The 22232-nt window shown below is 38.0% G+C and overlaps 3 protein-coding genes, 3 non-coding genes and 1 pseudogene across 8 annotated transcripts; 2 read left to right on the plus strand and 5 right to left on the minus strand.

Annotated features, from left to right (window-relative positions):
* On the plus strand, positions 87–2699 carry LOC104699609 (autophagy-related protein 18a). Its single transcript, XM_010414948.2, has 4 exons — positions 87–1100; positions 1891–2098; positions 2190–2316; positions 2440–2699. Exons 1-4 carry the CDS (start codon positions 216–218, stop codon positions 2528–2530), a joined length of 1311 nt encoding a protein of 436 aa, XP_010413250.1. The 5' UTR covers positions 87–215; the 3' UTR covers positions 2531–2699.
* TRNAG-CCC lies at positions 2988–3058 on the minus strand. Its single transcript has one exon. It is a non-coding gene; the product is annotated as a tRNA-Gly (tRNA).
* LOC104699611 lies at positions 3152–5790 on the minus strand (annotated as a pseudogene).
* LOC104699610 (beta-glucosidase 10-like) lies at positions 6313–8666 on the minus strand. 3 transcript variants are annotated; one of them, XM_019227289.1, is made up of 11 exons: positions 8617–8666; positions 8441–8516; positions 8272–8343; positions 8069–8156; positions 7729–7984; positions 7528–7643; positions 7224–7450; positions 7110–7135; positions 6916–7003; positions 6731–6821; positions 6314–6614 (listed from the first exon to the last, which is right to left on the minus strand). In XM_019227289.1, the coding sequence occupies exons 2-11, from the start codon at positions 8499–8501 to the stop codon at positions 6374–6376; spliced, it is 1266 nt and encodes a 421-aa protein (XP_019082834.1). In that variant the 5' UTR covers positions 8502–8516; positions 8617–8666; the 3' UTR covers positions 6314–6373. The 3 variants fall into 3 exon arrangements, with proteins under 3 accessions (XP_019082837.1, XP_019082834.1, XP_019082835.1); XM_019227292.1 differs by lacking the exon at positions 7110–7135 and having other exon boundaries at positions 6313–6614; positions 6916–6975; positions 7158–7450; XM_019227290.1 differs by lacking the exon at positions 7110–7135 and having other exon boundaries at positions 6916–6997; positions 7192–7450.
* Positions 9739–9809, minus strand: TRNAG-CCC. The gene has a single exon. It is a non-coding gene; the product is annotated as a tRNA-Gly (tRNA).
* TRNAG-CCC lies at positions 10704–10774 on the minus strand. Its single transcript has one exon. It is a non-coding gene; the product is annotated as a tRNA-Gly (tRNA).
* On the plus strand, positions 11491–12935 carry LOC104699612 (desiccation-related protein PCC13-62-like). Its single transcript, XM_010414949.1, has 3 exons — positions 11491–11847; positions 11936–12161; positions 12402–12935. Exons 1-3 carry the CDS (start codon positions 11540–11542, stop codon positions 12801–12803), a joined length of 936 nt encoding a protein of 311 aa, XP_010413251.1. The 5' UTR covers positions 11491–11539; the 3' UTR covers positions 12804–12935.

Raw genomic sequence — 22232 nt, forward strand, 5'->3', positions numbered from 1 at the left:
TGAACTGTAAAAGATTCAGTTAGAAAATTTTCCCGTAAAAATTTGGATTTTGGATTTAATCCAATTTTTGTTTGTTGGTTAAATAAAGAAGTCGGAGTGGCCGCCTCAAGGAAAGAAAGATACGACGGCAACAAGCAAAGCACCAACAAGTCTTCTTCTTCTTCCTTCTTCACGTTTCTTCTTCCTCTTACGATTCCTTTCTAATTCCGTCTTCCATGGCCACCGTCTCCTCCTCCTGGCCCAATCCCAACCCTAACCCCGATTCCACATCTTCCGATTCTACTCTTCCCTCTCACCGCGATCGTGGAGACGACACCGAGTCTCTCGATTCCTTCTCCTCCATGACCCTCAACTCCTCCTCCGACGACGACCCTAATCTTAACTCTGATCCGATTCCCAATCCCAACCACGGCGTTACTCTTCCTCCTATCTCTCCCCCTACGCCCAATTTACCGGTGACTCCTCCTCCGTCCGTGCTTCACCTCTCCTTTAACCAGGACCATGCTTGCTTCGCTGTTGGCACCGATCGTGGCTTCCGGATCCTTAACTGCGATCCCTTTCGCGAGATTTTCCGCCGTGATTTCGATCGTGGCGGTGGTGTTGCCGTCGTCGAGATGCTTTTCAGATGCAATATCTTAGCACTCGTAGGTGGTGGAACTGATCCTCAGTATCCTCCTAACAAGGTCATGATTTGGGACGATCACCAGGGACGATGTATCGGAGAACTCTCTTTCAGGTCCGATGTTCGATCCGTCCGGCTCAGGAGGGATCGTATTATTGTCGTTCTGGAGCAGAAGATTTTTGTTTACAACTTCTCTGACCTTAAGCTGATGCATCAGATTGAGACCATTGCAAATCCTAAGGGCTTGTGTGCTGTCTCTCAGGGTATTGGTTCTATGGTTTTGGTCTGTCCAGGTTTGCAGAAAGGTCAAGTTCGGATCGAGCATTATGCTTCTAAACGCACCAAGTTCATCATGGCTCACGATTCCAGAATAGCTTGCTTCGCTCTCACTCAGGATGGACATTTGTTGGCCACAGCTAGCTCCAAGGGTACTCTGGTTCGGGTGTTCAATACCGTTGATGGCACCTTGCGGCAAGAGGTACCCTTTTCATTCATCAAAAATCCTTTCTTTATTTGGTTTGCTTCTGTGGCATGTGTAAGAATCTTGCCAAATCTGTTGCTGGTTTAGTCACTGACTGGTGGTTTCTGATTCTGATTATGAAGTATGCAAAGTTGGGTAGGACTGGATTTTGATGATCTCATTTCATAGTTTCTATTATTAGCTGAAAGATGCAGAGAAGTTCATTTATATGCACTAGGGTGACTGCTTCGAGTTGGTTTACTTGCTATTGTTGGATTTGTGTTTATTATGACAGAGGCCGATAGTTTTAAGCTTTTCTACAGTCGGTTTAGCTGTTTCTTCTCTGTGGATTTCTTTCGTTTATAACCTCAAGTCCCAACTTTAGATGGTACACTACTCTTGATAGATTGCTGAGGGTGAAACATGTTGAAAAGGAGGCATCTTTCTCTTAGTGAGATGAACCTGTTTATAGTATCAAAACATTACTAGGTTCTTGATAAACCCTTCAGCAAGCAATAGTTATTACAAAACATGTGGTGTTTTATGTTGCGGCTGATCTTGTTCCTTATGCTTCACAGAATCTTATATCCTTTCATTGGAGCCTTAGAAAAAAAATTCTTTATGCATTTGTCTTATCATCTTTATCAGGATTCAGGATGTTGGAATCACTCATCATGTATAAGCTATGAGAGATTTTGTGATTCTTATTTTTTGGAAATCTCAATTCTGTTTGTGATCCTTATAACAATGCCATATGATTTTGGAGTCCATGGAACAATAATGCGAACATGATGATGTGACTGTACAGGTTAGAAGAGGTGCAGATAGAGCGGAGATCTATAGTTTGGCCTTCTCTTCAAATGCGGAGTGGTTAGCTGTCTCAAGTGACAAAGGAACCGTCCATGTTTTCGGTCTCAAAGTCAATTCTGGAGCTCAAGTGAAAGAGACATCACGTGTTGCATCTGAACTTACTCGCTCTAATTCATCCCCATCTTCGTCTCTTTCATTATTCAAAGGTAAATACTGCAAACCCAAAGTCTGTTGCTTTCATTACTTAGCTGTTGGCAGCACATTGGTTGAGTAACCATGACTCTTTTGCTCGATTAGGAGTGTTGCCAAAGTATTTCAGCTCGGAGTGGTCGGTGGCTCAGTTCCGGTTGGTTGAAGGGACTCAGTACATAGCCGCCTTTGGTCATCAGAAGAACACAGTTGTTATTCTTGGCATGGATGGGAGGTGAGCAAAAAATGCTTGTAAATGCAATTGAGTTTAGAGGAATCTTGAATTCCTTATTATTTGGTCTGTGTGTATTGCATATTTGATTTGACCGGACTTGGGTTCTTTGTTGTTTTCAAACAGCTTCTACAGATGCCAGTTTGATCCGGTGAACGGCGGGGAAATGACTCAGCTGGAGTATCACAACTGCCTGAAACCGCCTTCTGTTTTCTAGAAAACTTTTATTCTCTTTTGTCCCTTTTATGTAATCTCTCTGCTACTTCAGTAGTGAGATTTGGTGCTACGATGGTGTAATGTATAGTTTGTTTGTATAATAATAATCAATGGTGTCTTATAATTTGTAAAAACCTTTTGATCGCTAACCAAAACTTATTCAAGCCTCATCCAATTGTGTCTTCCCCCAACAAACTGGGAAGATTTGAGTACGTACGTTACCTAAAACTATGATGAAAAAATAAAATACAGTAGGAGGTTTCCTAGTGACATATTTGCATTTTAGTATCCAAACCGAAAGGATAAAATTCCATATAACTAAACTCAAACAAAAGTGCTAGAGAATTAGCCTTTAAATGTAGACCCTAAGTATATTGCTAGAATTCAAACATTCATATAAAAGAATTGTATATTATTTATCCAAAAACAACAAAAATTGTAAAACAAAACTTGCAGAATGCGCATCCAGGGAATCGAACCCTGGTCAGTACCGTGGGAGGGTACTATGATACCACTACACCAGATGCGCTTTTAATATTATAGGCGCAAAATATTCATTTTGGGTGGGTAACGTTAAATTTTGGAGCAATAGAGCTTTGTTCTTGGTGACTGTGTTCAAGTGTTTTATTTGTTTAACTAATTATAAAATCCAGATTCACAAGATACACCATTTGAAAATTCACTGGGTTTTTTTCCTTATAATGGATAAAATTAAACCAAATCATAACATTACAGAGACGAATAACCAGAGAAGTTGCTTTGCAACTGAGTAGTAATATCTTGAGAAGCAACATCAATTGTACCATTGAGAAAACCAGTGTACCAAGAAGCAGAGAGCTTTGGAGACCTCTTGAGACCAGGATCGCTGAAATTCACATAGTACATTCCAAAGCTCAGCTTGTATCCATCCTCTATCTCATACAAATCCAACATCGACCATACGAAGTAACCTCTCGTGTCTGATCCATTCCTGATCAGTCAGAAGATATTTTCAGAAACAGTGTGTCACAAGTAAACCATTATTAAAGTGGGACATCAGACCACTAAAACAATCAATGCTAATATGATGAACTAAAAGATAAAGAAGGATAACAGTACTTGATGGCGTTGAGCACAGCACCAATGTAAGCTTGAATGTATTCAACTCTTGGTGTGTCTTGTAGCATAGAATCGTGTTTCATGAGTCTACCTGTTTATAAGAACAAAAAGGTGTGATTTCACGAGAAGACAAAAACAGAGCAAGAAGACAAAATAGAATGAAGTGTTACCATTTTCAAGAATGTAGATTGGAGGATTGTTATAGCTCTTCTTTAAATACTCAAGAACACCTTCAAGACCCCATGGAGTGGCATCAAATAGTGAAGAAGTCCCAGTGGCTGTCCAAAGAAGTAGTTTTATCAGCTAAAATAGTTTCCAAGAATTGTTCGATTGACTGATGATGAAAATAAAACTATGCTTACAGATAATATATGCGCCAATGTCTGCAAAGAAGGCTTCGTTAGTGCTGCTAGGAAAGATATAAGGTGAGGGTTGGTTTGTGACGTAGACTGTTATGTAGTGAACAATTCCAATAAAGTCAGCTGATCCTTTCACTTGCTCCGACTCTTCCTCTGACAAAACAGGTAACCTCAACCCCAAGGTTCTCTTCATTTCATCCGGATAGTCCCCAAATACCAAAGGCTTCAACATCCTGAATTATATATCAATCTAGTCTTTTAGATTTTGTCCTCAAGTTATTGAAACAAAAGAAAGCTTATATAATTCACACTAGCCAAAGAGGAAAGCTTTAGCTCTTTGAGTTGCGGTTTCATTGTCCTTGGAGTTTGTATAAGGAGATAACCCCAATGCAAACATACTAAGGCCTATGGATCCTCTTTGCTTACTCTGCACCATCATATGAACTATGTTTACAAGGGTTGAGGATTTTAAGAGCGAAAAATAAAATATGTATACCTTGTACTTTAGTGTATACAAATTGGAAGCGGAGGCATGAGCTAGCAAAATGTTATGGCCTGCAATATATGTCTCCATACAAGAATTTCCGGTAGAGCAATTGGTAGGAGGAGTACAATGTCCAAACCTTCTTCCTTGGCCATAATAAGCAATGGCGAATATTGTAGCTTCGTTGATTGTAGTCCATAGCTTCACATCCTCCCCAAATTCTCTGAAGCAAACATCTGCAAAAGCAGTGAAGTCTTCTCTGCAAGATAACAAATAAACAATATTTTTTAAAATTTAAAAAGTGACTTTGTTAGATCAGAGTCTTCTTTGATACTCTACATGATTTTGCGGTTGATCCATCCTCCGTACTCATCTTCAAGAGACTGAGGAAGATCATAGTGGTAAAGTGTAACGTGTGGCTCGATTCCTGTTAATAGTTTCGTCAAAAATTATCTTAGCTAGAAGCTATACTGAATTGGCTTTAGTTGGGGATCAAGTAAAAAAGCCTCACCATGATTTCGTAGTTCTTTGATGAAGTTCTTGTAAAACAATAGACCTTTTGGGTTAATGGGTCTTCTTCCATCTGATAAAGTACGCAGCAAAAAAAAAAAGGGTTTTAAGAGGTCGGAAACAATCTCGTTAGTTACTTGCAAACAAAGAAACAAGGAAGAGGCATTAACTAGGTTAAGTCTTGACCAGGAGATAGAGAATCTGAATGCTTGTAAGCCCATATCTGCCATCAGCTTAACATCCTCCTGCAAAAGTCACAAAAACGTCGAATTTGGAAAAACAGAGCTGATAACTTCTTTGACAAGTAAACAACAAAGAATATAAAAGAGAAACCTTGTATTTGTGATACCCATCACATGCTATATCTCCTCCAATACTTCCATTATCTGCAATTAGGGGATCCTATGCTCATATATATAAACGCCAAATAATGGACTCAGAATTTAAAAACTAATCTAAACAATTACAACAGTGGGAGGTTGTATCCCAGACGCTAGGAGTTCTTCCCTCTTCATCAGCAGCTCCTTCCCACTATTTCCACAAATTCCCCAACATAAAAAATAAAATAAAAAAACTCAATTTGTAGACAAAACAATGAAAAAGGAAAAAAGACAAGACAAATTGCCATTGATGTAGCTGCAGAGTCGGAACCTGATAAGCAGAAGTGGCTGCTCCGAAGAGAAAATCCTCGGGAAAATCGTTTCTGGTGAAGGCTTCAATACTGTAGCTTGTTGCCAAAACTATGGCCACAAGAAAACTAAAAAACAGAGAGAAAGGTTTCATTTTTATTTTCTTCTTTTTAGTCTGTCTGTCTTCAGTTTAATTGAAGGGGTTCAGTCCTTTTCTTGGACCATTGAGTGACCCTATCTACAGATATAGCAAAATATCTTCTTTTTTGGTTGGGTCATGCTAAAATGGGTAATATAAATTGTAATTTACGAAGCAAAATGCCAATTTAGCTAAATTTTACACTTGGAAATTATTTTGAATTATTTTGTTTTTTTTTTCCAAGATAGTTGTATTGTATGTACCATATTGAAAGAAGAAGAGTGAGTGGAGTATGACCTCATGGACCATGGTACATCTTTGCGTTAGAATTGGTTAAGACGAGAGTCACGAGACAGTGGACCATTCTAAGTTCCACCCAAAAAAACAAGAGAATCAAATTCTACTTGGTGTGACCGAATATATAGATTTTAATTGTACTAGTGATTTATTTATCTTTATTTTTTGGGAACAAAAATGCTAGAGTTAAGTTGATTTTTACACCAAATGAGCTTTATACGTTACAAGTCGCAGAATATTCTGTTTTACTTATCATTTCATATCCAGATCTTATAAAAAATCCATTTGCCAACTCACTGAACTGTTTCTCATAGAATAGTTACATTAATTACAGTGAAGAAAAGCCTGAGAGGTTTCTCTGCAACTGAATCATATTATCTTGAGAAGCAACATCAATTGTACCATTGAGAAAACCAGTGTACCAAGAAGCAGAAACCTTTGGAGACCTCTTGCGACCAGGATCACTAAAATTCACATAGTACATTCCGAAGCTGGTTCTATATCCAGCCATTAACTCATATACGTCAACCATCGACCATACAAAGTAACCTCTCGTGTCCGATCCATTTCTGATCAGTTAAAAAGGTTGATTTGTCATATTTCAACTAAAACTAACATTATATTGTGATATTTGACCACTTCAATGCTAATATAAGGACTAAAAGATGAAGAAGGAGAATCATACTTGACGGCGTTGAGCACAACACCGATGTAAGCTTGAATGTATTCAACTCTTGGTGTGTCTTGTAGCATTGAATCGTGTTTCATCGGTTTACCTGGTGTGATTAGAAGAATCTTAATTAAGAACAAAAAGGTGTGCATTCAAACAGACAGAACAGAGCAAGAAGACAAAACAGAATGAAGTGTTACCATTTTCAAGAATGTAGATCGGAGGATTGTTATAGCTCTGCTTTAGATCCTCAAGAACACCTTGAAGACCCCATGGAATAGCCTCCCACTTCAAGAAAAGCAGTTGAGTAAGGAAAAAATCTCCAGTTTCATGAAGATCAAACAAGAGTTTTTGGCATAACTATATATATATATATATATATATATATATATACCTCGGAAAATGAAAAGTTCCCAATGGCTGTCCAAAGAAAGAAGAGTAATCACAGTTAAAAAGAGTTGAGAAGCTTTATCTACTGATTTTGATGATGAAAGAAACCCAAGCTTACGGATCAAATATACGCCCATGTCTTTAAAGAAGCCTTCGTTCATGCTGGGAAAGATAGAAGGAGCCGGTTGGTTTGTGACGTAGTATGTTATGTAGTGAATAATTCCAATAAAGTCAGATGATCCTTTCACTTGCTCCGACTCTTCCTCTGAGAAAACCGGTAACCTCGACCCCAAGGTTCTCTTCATTTCATCCGGATAGCCCCCAAATACCAAAGGCTTCAACATCCTGAATTATATATCAATCTAGTCTGTCAGATTTTGTCCTCAAGTTACTAAAACAAAGAAAGCTTATATAATTAACACCAACCAAAGAGGAAAGCTTTAGCTCTTTGAGTTACGATTTCATCGTCCTTGGAGTTTGTATCAGGAGATAACCCGAATGCAAATATACTAAAGCCTACGGATCCTCTCTCCTTACTCTGCACCATCATATGATGAACTATGTTCATACGGAAGAATTAGGGTTTAAGGCTTTAAGAGCGAAGAAGAGATATCTATGTATACCTTGTACTTTAGTTTATACAACTTGGAAGCGGAGGCATGAGCTAGCAACATGTTATGGCCTGCAATATATGGTTCTGTAGAAGAATTTCCAGTAGAGCAATTGATGTATTTGTTAGGAGAACAACGTCCAGGCGGTGAGATTCCTTCGCCATAAGAACAAATGGCGAATATTGTAGCTTCGTTGATTGTAGTCCATAGCTTCACATCCTCCCCAAACTCTCTGAAGCAAACATCTGCAAAAGCAGTGAAGTCTTCTCTGCAATATTACAAATAAACAACAAATTTTTTTAATTTAACAAAAGTGACTTTGTTAGATCAGAAATCTTCTGTGAAACTTTACATGATTTTGCGGTTGATCCATCCTCCGTACTCATCTTCAAGAGACTGAGGAAGATCATAGTGATAAAGTGTAACATGTGGTTCAATTCCTGTTAAGTAGTTTTGCCAAAAAATATTCTATTAGAAGATATAGTGAATTGGTTTTAGTTGGGATCAAGTATGAAGACAGAAGGAAAATAAAGTATGTAGACAAAAAAAGCTCACCATGATTTCTTAGTTCTTTGATGAAGTTCTTGTAAAACAATAGACCTTTTGGGTTAATGGGTCCTCTCCCATCTGGAAAAGTACGCAGCAACAAAAAAAAAAGGTTAAAGAGGTCAGAAACAATCTCGTTAGTTACTTGCAAACCAAGAAACAAGGAAGAGGCATTAACTAGGTATAAGTCTTGACCAGGAGATAGAGAATCTGAATGCTTCTAAGCCCATATCTGCCATGAGCTTAACATCGTCCTGCAAAAAATCACAATAACTCATCGAATTTGAGAAATACAGAGCCAAAGATTTTACAAGAACTTCTTTAAAACGTAAACGGCAAAGAAGAAAGACAGACCTTATATTTGTGATAACCATCACATGCTATGTCTCCATTATCTCTACTATCTAAAATGTGATGTTTGTTGACAAAAATCAAAAACAAACAAACAAAGAAGGTAATCATACGTACATATTAAAAAGGAAGAAATTAAAAGAAAAAAAAAAGCTTACGAGAGTGGGTGAAAGTATCCTAGACGCTAGGAGTTCTTCCATCTTCATCAACAGCTCCTTCCCAATATTTCCATAATTAAATTCCCCAACATAAAAAATACACAAAAAAAAAATGCTCTATCTTATGATAGATAGACAAAACACATTTAATACTTATGAAGAACATAGAAGCAGAGTGGAACCTGATAAGCAGAAGTGGCTGCTCCAAATAGGAAATCCTCTGGAAAATCGTTTCTGGTAAAGGCATCAATACTGTAGCTTGTTGCCAAAACGATGGCCACAAGAAAACTCATAAACAGAGAGAAAGGTTTCATATTTCTTATTTCCCACTTTTCGTCGAAAGATTTAAGTGAAGGCAAATATGCCAAATAAATAAAATAATTGATGCGTTTTGTCGATGTTTTTGTGGAGACTTAGTTAGAGACGTACAGACGATTAAGTAAACGAGTGACCAATCTTTTCTATTCCTTCTTCCACTCGTAAAAAAAGCGATCTATGTGAAAGAAGATCATATCCCATAGTGACATGATTCTTGTTCTTGTGATGTGACCGACCTACATTTCCAGGTTTCTGTTAATTAGTAAATTTGCTAGCCAGCCAGCCCCTAAATGTTAAAAATGGATTTTTGAAACCAATTTAATTGGTAAGTTAAGATTTGTTTCCCCCATTCGGTTCAAGCTAAATTCATTGTGTTTTGCTGAACAAATAAAATATGCTAACTTTAGTTAAATTTTACATTTGGAGAATATTTTGTTTCTAAGACCATGATATGTATGTACTAAACTGAAAGAGAAGAGTGGGTGGAGTCTTAATGGTTACGTCTTGTTTCATTTTTGTACTAAAGGTTTGGCTAAGACAAAAGACTAGACCAGTTGGACATTTCCATAAAATGAGTTGCCACGTCAAAATATAATAATTCATACCAAAATTTATTAGTGATTTTCAATGTGAAGAAAAAAAAAATATTTGCTCATCCAGGGAATCGAACCCTGGTCAGTACCGTGGGAGGGTACTATGATACCACTACACCAGATGCGCTTTCTTGAACAAGCTTTCATATATAGGTATTTCACCTCTTTGTTTTCATACATTGGGCCTTCATTGGCTAAACTTAACTCCGTTCTAAAATAAGGCCCACGACCATCGGACACGCAGTGACCTTTGTGAACGCTTTGTTCGAAAATACAACCAAAGAAAGAAGATTAGAAGAATAATAAGTGATAAAAACTATATATCTAATTTTTAATTTGAGCTAGTTAGATTCGTAAATCGGTTGTTACAACTTACGAATGACCACGCTCTTCATTTTACTTTCTTGACCAACGGTTGTAATTTCCTTGACCATGCAACGATCTATACTTCTTTCCCACTTTTCGTCGAAATATTTTGTGGAGACTTAGTAATTAGAGACAGACGATTAAGTAAACGAGTGACCAATCTTTTCTATTCCTTCTTCCACTCGTAAAAAAAAAGCGATCTATGTGAAAGAAGACCATATCCCATAGTGATATAGTTCTTGTTCTTGTGATGTGACCGACCTACATTTGCCAGCCAGCCAGAGCCAGCCCTAAATGTTAAAAATGGATTTTTGAAAACAATTTAATTGGTAAATTAAGATTCGTTTCCCCCATTCGGTTCAACCTAAATTCATTGTGTTTTGCTGAACAAAAAAGATATGCTAACTTTAGTTAAATTTTACATTTGGAGAATATTTTGTTTCTAATACTATGATACATATGTACTAAACTGAAAGAGAGGAGTGGGTGGAGTTGTAATGGTTACGTCTTGTTTCATTCTTGTACTAAAGGTTTGGCCAAGACAGAGACTAGACCAGTTGGACATTTCCATAAAATGAGCTGCCACGTCAAAATAGAATAATTCATACCAAAATTTATTAGTGAATGTGTCAATGTGAAGAAAAAGAAAAATATATGCGCATCCAGGGAATCGAACCCTGGTCAGTACCGTGGGAGGGTACTATGATACCACTACACCAGATGCGCTTTCTTAACCAAACTGTCAAATATACTTATTTGATTCCTGTATTTTCATATATTGGGCCTTCATTGGCTAAACTTAACTCGGTTCTAAAGTAAGGCCCACGACCATCAGACACGCAGTGATCTTTGTGAACGCTTTGTTCGAAAATACGACAATCAAGAAAGAAGATTAGAAGAATAATAGGTGATAAAAACTATATATAATTTCTAATTTGAGCTAGTTAGATTCGTAAATCGGTTGTTACAACTTACAAATGACCACGCTCTTCATTTTACTTTCTTGACCAACGGTTGTAAACTTGTAATTTCCTTGACCATGCAACGATCTCTACTTTTTTTTTTTTTTTTTTAACTATCTCAACATTTTAATTTTAGGTATTCATATCTTCATTAAGTCACAAACCACCATATTAAGTTACCACGTCTTTTTCTTTTTTAACCATATCTTCCATTCACCTACTTGGATCGGTTGAGGGTACATAACTATAATGTAACAAGTGGATCTATGTATTAACGTGTGATAATAACATATATTTCCATTCAGGCAAATCATGCTAATTATCTCACGCAATGACAAATGTTATATATGGTAGTTAGCGATTTCGAAAAACTTGCCATTAATATGCCATTGATACCAAAATAAGCTATTAACTTAGTACTCACGTATTAACAAAAATGAACTTAGTGTTCACGTCGGGGTCCTAAACAATTCAATTTAAGTTTCTAACCAACATAATTATTAAATAAATTTCAAGAAAAGGAAAAAATATGTTAAATCCCTCTCTAGTTCTATTCTTGCTTATTGCAATAGACGCAGGTCTGGTTAACTCCAGCTATCTTAGCTGCTCGGGGAATATATCAGCAAGCGATGTTGATCAAGTCCATTTCGCAATGAATTTGGAGTTCACAGAGGCCGAGTTCTTCTTAAGAGGCTCTACAGGAAAAGGACTCGATGTGTTCAATGCGACGCTTGCTCAAGGAGGACCACCCCCGGTAGGGGTAAAGAAAGCAAATCTTGATCCTATAACTAATCGAATCATCGAGGAGTTTGGTTATCAAGAAATCGGCCATCTTAGGTAAATCACGATCAAATTCGAACTTCCTTGATTGTTATGCATCATGAGATCATTAAAATTTAAAATAAGTTTGTTGGTATTTATGAAGGGCGATTGCGGATATGACGGGAGGAATTCCACGTCCGTTGCTGAATCTGACGAGAGAGAATTTTGCAGAGTTTATGGACAGAGCGGTTGGACGGAGATCTAACCCGCGGTTTGATCCTTATGCCAACACACTCAACTATCTCTTAGCTTCATACTATATCCCTTATGTTGGCCTTACCGGTTACGTCGGAACCATCCCTTACCTTGTATACTTCAATATCAAACGGGTAATCAACTATGTTTAAGTATTATAATCTACATGTTTGTATATATACATGTTTTTTTCAAGCACATGTATATACTAAATTATACATGTATTATATGCACGACGTTATCGGTTACACTTTGATTACAAGTGAGTTGAATAAATTTGCTAGTACATAGCAAAAAGTCTATAAATTAAATTCATATATAATAATTACGCTATAGCAATAATAGCTAGTAATCGTTATTATTTATATATACAGCTTGTGGCGGGACTATTGGGGGTAGAATCGGGTCAAGACGGAGTGTTAAGGAAGCTCCTCTATGAGAGACAGTACGAGACGGTGGAGGAATACGGCGGAGTCACGGTGGCTGAGCTGACCAACGTGATATCTATCCTCCGTAACGAACTTGGTATGTGCGGGATCAAGGACGAAGGCTTGTGCGTGCCGCTGTGGCTAGGTGCGGAGAATCGCACCACTAGCAACATCCTCTCCGCCAATGCTTACTCTCTCTCTTATGACCGGACACCGCAAGAGATCCTCAGGGTTATGTACGGCACCGGAGATGAACATCGGCCAGGCGGGTTTTGGCCGTGTGGTGCCAACGGGAGGATCGCTAGGATGTTTCTTGATGAAGGGTCTTATGGTGATTGCGTTGTATAGTGTTTTAATTGATACACACAACAATATAAAATTGGGATTAAGATTGTAATATTATTCTCGGTAAGGTGATAGTGTTAAGTCCATGTATCTTATTACTCTATCTATGTTTAATTTTAATTTTTTTATAAAACCTTGTTAAATTGTTCGGTGGGATCAGCGAAATTGAGAAAAAGAAAGTAGGGATGAATGAGAATGAGACAGTAGGAAAAATAACACGATTTTCCAGTAGTGAATGAACTGTAATCAATAATTTCGAGTAACAATTAGGATGTAAATAACACGTATGCATTACGCTGAGAGACGTAAGAATACACTTGTTCATAATCATCGTTTCCGTTTTATTTTCATAAGAATACATTGTAATTTGTAATTGATGTGAACGAAACTTGTAGTGTCAGATGACTCATGTTTTTATTTTAAATAATAACTAGGTAGTAGCACGGGCAAAATACTTTTTATATAAAATATTAAATTCAAATATCATATTTCAGTTTAGATTATTGTGCGTATATAATCTAGACGTATCTACTTTAGAACGGAAAATACGTATCCTCCCTTCTCATCCGTACCGTCCAATTCCGTCTTATTCTATGTACCGTCCCATTCCATCTTTTAAATGATTACTCGTTAAACGATATTTTTAATAGAGATTGGGTAAGAAAATGAAACAGTATACTTGAATTCTCCGTTACTTGTTAAATGATTTTGTCACGTGATGTACCGCTGAGACTTTTTAATGTCTTCTAAGTACTATCTCGGCATACAACATGTTCTTGTATCTTATCTATTTTTTATATTTGAAAGTTCCAATTAAATTAAATTATCTAAATTTTATGATCTCATCTTATTTTTTGATTAGAAATAGTTTAAATAATTACTTTTATTGTTTAAATTACTCGTTCCCATTTGTTACACGTTCTTTTCTATAAGATCATATTTTCTTTTATATGAATAACATCATTTACATGTTATTAAAAAAAAGTTTCCTAAAATTTTTAAATAATGATTCTAAAATAGAGATTGTGTTCTATAAATATAGAGATGGTACTTTTACTACTGCATAAAATGATTTTCTTAATAATCATAACTGCTTAGGTAGCAAATATTCCTTACCTTTACCATAATCTCTTTCACCACAAATATCTCGTTGAATACTTACTTTTTATTTAGTTAGTTGAAATTATCCAAAAAAAAAACTATTTAACTGTTTTCAAAAATATCCAAAATTTCAAAGTACTCTTTTGAAAATAACTGATTTCATGTCTTTCGTGATATTTTTGAAAAAAATAATTAAAAGTGGTATTTTTGAAAAAACTAAAATTGTGGTATGTTAAGGACTTTCTTTTTTACATTTTTGGAACTGTATATTATATATATTTCTTTTTTCTCTATTTTTATCCGGTGTCCCTTTTTATGAGTATCCGTATTTAAGGGTTGAGTACCCGTAATATCTCTTTGATTTCCATAATATACAGAAAAATAAGTTGTAAGAATTTTAATTTGGTTTAAATACAAATTAATATTTCTTTCTTTAACTACTAAATATGAAAAATTCTCATTAAATGTGATTTTTTTTTGTTAATATTAATTTCAAAATTAAATAGTCCAAAATAGCTAAAAATAAAATATTTTGATATTAATGATATTATCTCGTAACCTTTGCTTATTTTTGTAGTGAAACTTCCTATTCTATCTGTATAATCTTGACCGGATAGATTAATGGTTTTTGTTTTTTTGGAACTATATATTGCATTTTTTTTTTTAATCAATTTTTATCCGGTGTCTCTTTTTCTGAGTACCCGTATTTAAAGGCTGAGTACTCCTAATATCTTTGATTCCCATATATACGAAATTAGTAAAACAATCAAATGTGTGTGTAAATTCTTTTAAAGGCCCGTGAACATTTAATTTTGATTATTCAAGTATCCAAATCAATACCAACAAACAAATAAAACGACTTGATTATCTCGGGTGAAGTTTAGAATAATTATTTATTAACACAATAGAGGTAGTAAATAAGGTGGTTGACTCGAGAGTCTCTACTGGAACACAGATACGCAAAAAGCTTGTCCGTTTGTGTTGTACCTAAGATCTGTCTCAAACCTTAATGATTTTATCGTAGGTAGAAAAACTTCATCATTAAGAATCCAATCAACTAATCATCACACAGTCAGATTATAAGAAACAAAGTCATGTTCAAGATCAGAGGCAGCCTCCCAATTGTGAAGATTTGCAGATGGGAGAAGTAAGTTAGAAACAGCACAATACTATATCACATAATGCAGAAAGAAACTCGAATCTCGTTTTTTTAATCCATAAACTTAGTAGTTGGTTACACACCATCCATCATAACCTCAGTAAATACGAAATGTTGCAATGAAACATAAACCGTGAAAATGTGCAAGACTTAATCAAAGTGTTATTCATATATGTCCATGACGTAAGTAAGTACTAATCAAAATGGCTCCCATCTCTTCGTTTGAAACTGGAGTACACTTGGGCTGGGATGATGATGCCTTCCCGCCTATAGTCTTTGGGACGTTCAAACTGGAGAAGAATAATGTATCGGCTTCATTTGCCACCACCTGAGTCTTTTCCCTCTAAAGCTGCAAAAATCACAAAATCAAACTCTTCAAGAAGACTTCTATCAACAAAAACAAATCGACACCCAAACCAAATAACTAACTAACCTTGACAATATAAGATGTGACTAACGGAGAGAAGTCTTATTTAACTTCTATATTTTAAGGTGTGTCATGATTCTAATGATAGGAAATTCATATTCAGGATTCAAGAGCATAAAATAGCAATGTTAAACGATATATATGCCTTTTGTAGAATCTTGGTATGGTGCACGTACGATTATTAGCTTTTCTGTGATTCTCTTTGAATATCTCCAGCTAGATCCTCTTTGTCTCAAGCTCTGCAAAACAAATTAACACAAACCGAGATCCTCCGATTCCAAATTACAAAACGAGATGACTCAATAGATTGGTTTAATTACCTCTTCTTCGACTTTGGAGAGTGGAGTTAATCCAAGCAAGATTACCAACGAAATAAGCAGAATCCATCATCCCAATGTTCGTAGCCATCTCCGATTTGCTCAGATTCGACTCGTCTCTCTTTCTCTCTCTAACGGCTCTTTTGAAATTAGAGGAGAAGACAAAAGAACAAAGATAGGAAAATAGAGGAGAGGCGAGAGCGCGGAGTTTTCAATTCAAAATGCAAATATCCGAATCTCTTTACCNTCGGCTTCATTTGCCACCACCTGAGTCTTTTCCCTCTAAAGCTGCAAAAATCACAAAATCAAACTCTTCAAGAAGACTTCTATCAACAAAAACAAATCGACACCCAAACCAAATAACTAACTAACCTTGACAATATAAGATGTGACTAACGGAGAGAAGTCTTATTTAACTTCTATATTTTAAGGTGTGTCATGATTCTAATGATAGGAAATTCATATTCAGGATTCAAGAGCATAAAATAGCAATGTTAAACGATATATATGCCTTTTGTAGAATCTTGGTATGGTGCACGTACGATTATTAGCTTTTCTGTGATTCTCTTTGAATATCTCCAGCTAGATCCTCTTTGTCTCAAGCTCTGCAAAACAAATTAACACAAACCGAGATCCTCCGATTCCAAATTACAAAACGAGATGACTCAATAGATTGGTTTAATTACCTCTTCTTCGACTTTGGAGAGTGGAGTTAATCCAAGCAAGATTACCAACGAAATAAGCAGAATCCATCATCCCAATGTTCGTAGCCATCTCCGATTTGCTCAGATTCGACTCGTCTCTCTTTCTCTCTCTAACGGCTCTTTTGAAATTAGAGGAGAAGACAAAAGAACAAAGATAGGAAAATAGAGGAGAGGCGAGAGCGCGGAGTTTTCAATTCAAAATGCAAATATCCGAATCTCTTTACCCGCTCTGGCTATTTCGGATCCGGGTTCTTTTAATAGGCCTATCCATCCAAGCCTTTTTAAATCGAAAGCCCAAACTATTCTAAGACCTACCTCATTTCTTTTATTTCTTCCTTTGTATATCCACGCCCTTTTCTTCTTTCTTTTTTTTTTGAAAATATATTAAATTAGATTCAAAAAAAGAAAATACGTTTTTACATCGTGTGCAACAGAAATTAAACTTGTTTGTTAATAAACAAAGACAACTGATTTGGTAGAAAAAACAGAGAAATTAAAAACGTGATGCTAACCAAATGCCCAGTCCGTCTTCATACCGGGCATCACCTGTAAGCTGGATTGCGAGCAGCTGGTTACGAATTTGTCTATCAATCCGTTGAATAAGTTGAGTTTGTGGGGTGGGAGGAGCTTCATGGCGACGGTCATTCCGTTCCCGCCAAAGGGAATATACGCAGATCTGCAAAACGTAGCGGGCGAGAAACCCGGTTGTTCGATGGGGCCAAGTCGAAGAAGCAGCTTGAACAACAGTGTGCCAATCCGTGGAGTACCGAGTGGAGTAAATACGAGTGGCTAAGTTGTGCCAAAGCCCAGTAGCAAATTCGCAAGAGAAAAAGAGATGGTCTCTCGTTTCAAGAGCGTTGTGACAGAGAACACAAGTGGTATCCGCTCCACTGTTCCATTGCATCATTCGATCGCCTGTGGACAGTCTATTTTGCATTGCTAGCCAAACACAGAATGAAAATTTCGGAGTGGCATGTGTGAACCATACCCCTCTACTCCAGTCGACTACAGCAGAGGCGTGACGGAGGTTATGCCAGGTATCTCGGGTAGAGAAAACAACTTTGTACTCATCATTCTTCCCTTTCCATAAAACTTTATCCATCTCTGAGTTGCGGTTAAGTCATTGCGTATGCAACACATCCTCTATGGAGGTGAGTTGGGCTGTGCGATGACGTCTCCGACGACGGTCCCAAGCCTCAACAACTGTGGCATGTTGACCGATACCCATATCAATGATTCCCCTCGAACCAACTAGAGGCATAAGACAACCCAAACTAGACCAGTTATCAAACCAGAATGAAGTCCTCCGGCCATCATTGACCTTAGTCCTAGTGAGAGGTTGCGCAACATCCCGAAACTTCAAGATTTTTTTCCACATCCACGAGCCCAGCTGCGTTGCCTCAACTGACCAGAGAGATGAATTCTTGAGAAGAGTTTGTTTCACCCATATAACCCACAATGAATCCTCACAAGAGACAATACGCCAAATTAGCTTCAAACAGCTGACATCATTAGCTTCTTGCAGAGACCGCAAACCTAAACCCCCTTCAGTCTTTGGTTTACATACGTCCTCCCAAGAGACCTTAGCTTTGTTTGTGTTAAGCTCTGGTCCAGACCAAAGATACGCTGAACAAATCTTCTCCACAGTTCGAATGCACTCTCGGGGTAGGCGGTAAGCAGCTAACCAGAAGTTACAAATACTCCAAAGAACAGAACTGATTAAGTTGAGTCGACTGGCATACGAGAGGAAACGTGCTGACCAGGATCCAATTATTTGTTTGACATGCTCAATAAGGGGGAGGTAATCCGCTGCAGAGAGACGCTTAGTGACTAGAGGGAGTCCTAAGTATCGAACCGGCAGTGTACCGACTGCAAAAGAGAATCGATCCATTATTTCTTGTTGAAACTCGGGGGAGACTCCCGCAAGGTAAACTGTTGTTTTTTCCATACTTATACGCAGACCAGATCTCTTTGCAAACTTCTCAAAAACCTGGACTCCCTCTATGGAGCGAACACTACCATCAGAGAACACGAGTAGATCATCAGCAAAACTGAGATGGGTTAAGCCAATGATCTTTCAGCGTGGGTGATAGGCAAACTGTTGTGAGACCGCCGCTTGATCCAACATTTTTGATAAAACATCCATAACAACAAGAAACAAGTAGGGAGAGAGAGAGCATCCATGCCGTAATCCACGTTTACTTGGACAGAGAAGGAAGGAGTGGTTATACAGAGCATGATCCATTTGACAAAAACAGGAGGAAACTTCATCGCCATCAGTGTGTTTTGCAAAAATCCCCATTGAACAGAGTCGAAGGCTTTTGAGATATCAATCTTAATAGCACATCAATTAGATATTGTATCCTTGTGATAATCCTTGACCAATTCCGTAGCAAGTAAAACATTCTCAATTAGGAGTCTGTTCTTGTCAAAAGCAGACTGATTCCCGGCTATGAACTTTGGCAACACTGATTTCAACCGGTTTGCTATTATTTTCGAAATAACCTTGTACAGAACATTGCAGCAGGATATTGGCCAGTAATCCTTCATCTCTCTAGCCTCCGACTTCTTTGGAATCAATGCTAAAATTGTTGAATTAACTCTCTTGGGCAGGAAACCTTTGACAAAAAACGACTGCACCGCCAAAACAAACTCATGACCCACATAGTCCCAAGCTACTTTATAAAATTCTGAAGTATACCCGTCCAGACCAGGTGATTTATCATTTGGCATTGCAAACAAAACCTTCTGAATCTCTTCTGCTGATACAGGTCAAGTCAAAATAGTTTTGTCCTGTTCAGAGCAGCGATACAACATCAAACCTTGTAAGACATCGATTGAAACCTCCTCATAATCATCCGGCACCAACTGCAGGAACTCCCTAAAAAACCTCTCTGCTTCTAATTTAATGTCTTCCGGATCCTTACAGATAGAGCCGTCGGATCTCCGAATCTCCCTGATAGAGTTCTTCGCCGCACGTTTAAGCACAGCCCTGTGGAATGTTTTGTTGTTCTTATCCCCAACCTGCAACCAGTGCAGCTTTGATCTCTGCTTAAGGTATTTCTCCTCCAAACTAGCCACATGCTCCCACCGCTCATAGGCTTTGTTCTCCGCATCCATCGCTTTAGGCGAAGGGCACAAAAGTGTCAGCTCCTGCTTCTTACATAAATCCTCATAAGCCTCCTTTGATTTCTTAATCAAGTCACCCATTATGTTCCTAGCGAATTGCCGCAGTCCGGGTTTCAATGCTTTCAACTTCTTAGAAAACCTATGTAGCGTGGATGTGGACATGTGCAAAGGTTCAGTTGTTTGCCAAGCTTCACGGACAAACGGTTTGAAGTCAGAGAGACTCGTGATAGCATTTACAAACTTAAAAGGTTTCCAAGGAGGACATGTAGTTCCCCCACCTGCCGTTAGTTCTATCTGACACCTCATATGATCCGAGCAACCCCCTGCCTCGAAAGCACTATAGGATGTCGGAAAAGAGTGCAACCAAAGAGCATTCACCATTACTCTGTCCAATTTCTTGGAAATGAGATCGGTCTCCCTCTTGTTACTCCAAGTAAACAAAGGGCCATGAGCTGCTAAATCGGAGAAAGAGCAATAGTTCACAATACCTTGAAAGTCCCTCATACCAGTCGTGACCACAGGCTGACCATCAAGATGAGAATGCTCCGACAAATCCAAAGTTTCGTTAAAATCCCCCATTATCATCCACGACCTATTACCAATAAGCGGGCTATCTGCATGATCACGAAGCTCCGACCACAACTCCCTCCTCTCTGTTGCCGTGTTATAACCATAGATAAAAGAACAAAAAAATTCCTCATCCTGATCAGGCAATTTGATTGAACAAGTTATCATATGTGCACTTTTGTAAAACGGAGTGAGAAGGACATCAGGTCCCCACACTAGCCAAATTCGACCCCGACGATTGTGCTCGTAATTTGTTAAAACCGACCATTCATTAAAAACTTTTGATGCCACCAATGAGACCTTCCTCTCTCGTACTCGTGTTTCTATCAAACACCCAAACTTCATCTTATTTCCCTCCATGATCGTTTTATGAGTTGTTTTAGAACCTCGGGGGAGATATGGACGCATAGGGGGTTATTTCGTCGATGTATCAGCCAGTGAGGTTGAAGTCTCCACCACTAAACATCCTTGAGGAGCAACCTCCTTTGTAATCTCTACTGGAGGCGTCACGACCTCGTCTGAGATCACCACGTCCCCATCGTCCATGTCCTCATGTCCACTCAAAACAGAGTAGGAATTCGATAGTGATGAAGCCTTAGCCGGAGAAGGGTAGGTTCCCTTACTAGGGCTACGACTCGTCTTCTGAGGGGTGCTCCAACCATCCGCAGTCCCCGGTGAAGTCGCTACCAAACCCACAACAGCCGAAACATTAGTTTCCCTAGGTGTACATTCCCCTACTACAACAGTTTATGCTACCTCTAAAACCTTGTCCTCCTTCTCCAGGGTGTCCGATATGTCTTTCTCCACCAGAGCCGACAAACTACTCGCCGTAAGACAAGAGTCTCGTAAATGTCCCCATTTGTTACATCCAGTGCATCTTGGTGGAAGCCAAGGGTACGAATAGCGTATTACCGCATCCAACTCTCCATCTTCTTCACCTCGAATGACAAATTCACGTGGTAAATCCTTAGTGAGATCAGCTTCAACAAGGATTCGAGCTTCACCAAAACAGTCACATGCTTCAGTTTTTGGGTGGAAACGAACTGGCTTCCCCACACCACTTGCTAAGAACTCCAATCCCTTGTCCGTAAACATTGTTGGGGGAACATCGTTTAATGTGACCCATAGTTGAATGGATGTCATAGCCGGCTGCACTTCCTCTGCAAACGGTGACCATTTACTGACAAGCATCGGAATTCCCATGATCTTTCACATACCCCTATTCAAAACCGTACACCGCATTGTTTCGTCTTTGACACGAAACTTGAGTGTAGTGTTATTGACGACGATAACGTCAATCATTGTGGACTTATCCCCTAACCTCCAAATCTTATTAAGAATCATATGAACTTTTCCAACATAAGCAGCTTTCTCATTGAGAAATTTCCCAATTAAGAGATCTTCCCATAGAGGCTTCGACCCCGTTAAAATCTCCTTAGGCACAATAACCCTCTCCTGTCCATCTACCTTCTCTACCACAAACTTCTGTTTCGTAAACACATGTTTTTTAGCCACCGTAATAAACGACTTCTTACCCGGAGCATCACCCTTCTTCACCAACCCTTCTGACCCAGTGACCTGCTTAGATCCCGCATGCGGAACCTCGCTTGGCCACCTCTACATGAACATCAGACCCACTTTCTGACCCTAGAGCAACCCCAGTGTCCTCCATAGAAGACCCCGACGGCGGCATCCGTGGCCGTCACGAAAAAACCCTGAATCGTCTTTTGAATCTCCCTTGCCACGTTAGCAGAGAGAAAAATATATATAATTTATATAAATAATCTTTTTTTTTGTTTCGAGGACATATTTCTTGTCTTTCTTATAGTTTTAGTTAATAAGTTGTTAAACAACAATTAAAGCTTTTTTAATTAACTAAAAACTTGAATACTACAAAGTTTAAAAGTTTTCAATAAAATTTAGTACTTTATTTGTAATTTGGTATTTTAGGCTTTATTTTGTGTTAGTATTTAAATTTAAGTTTATTTTAAACCTAACAAAACGAAAATAAGTCGAATTTGTAAAATG

This window comes from Camelina sativa, chromosome 7, assembly GCF_000633955.1.
Source record: "Camelina sativa cultivar DH55 chromosome 7, Cs, whole genome shotgun sequence".
In the NCBI taxonomy this organism is placed as follows: Eukaryota; Viridiplantae; Streptophyta; class Magnoliopsida; order Brassicales; family Brassicaceae; genus Camelina; species Camelina sativa.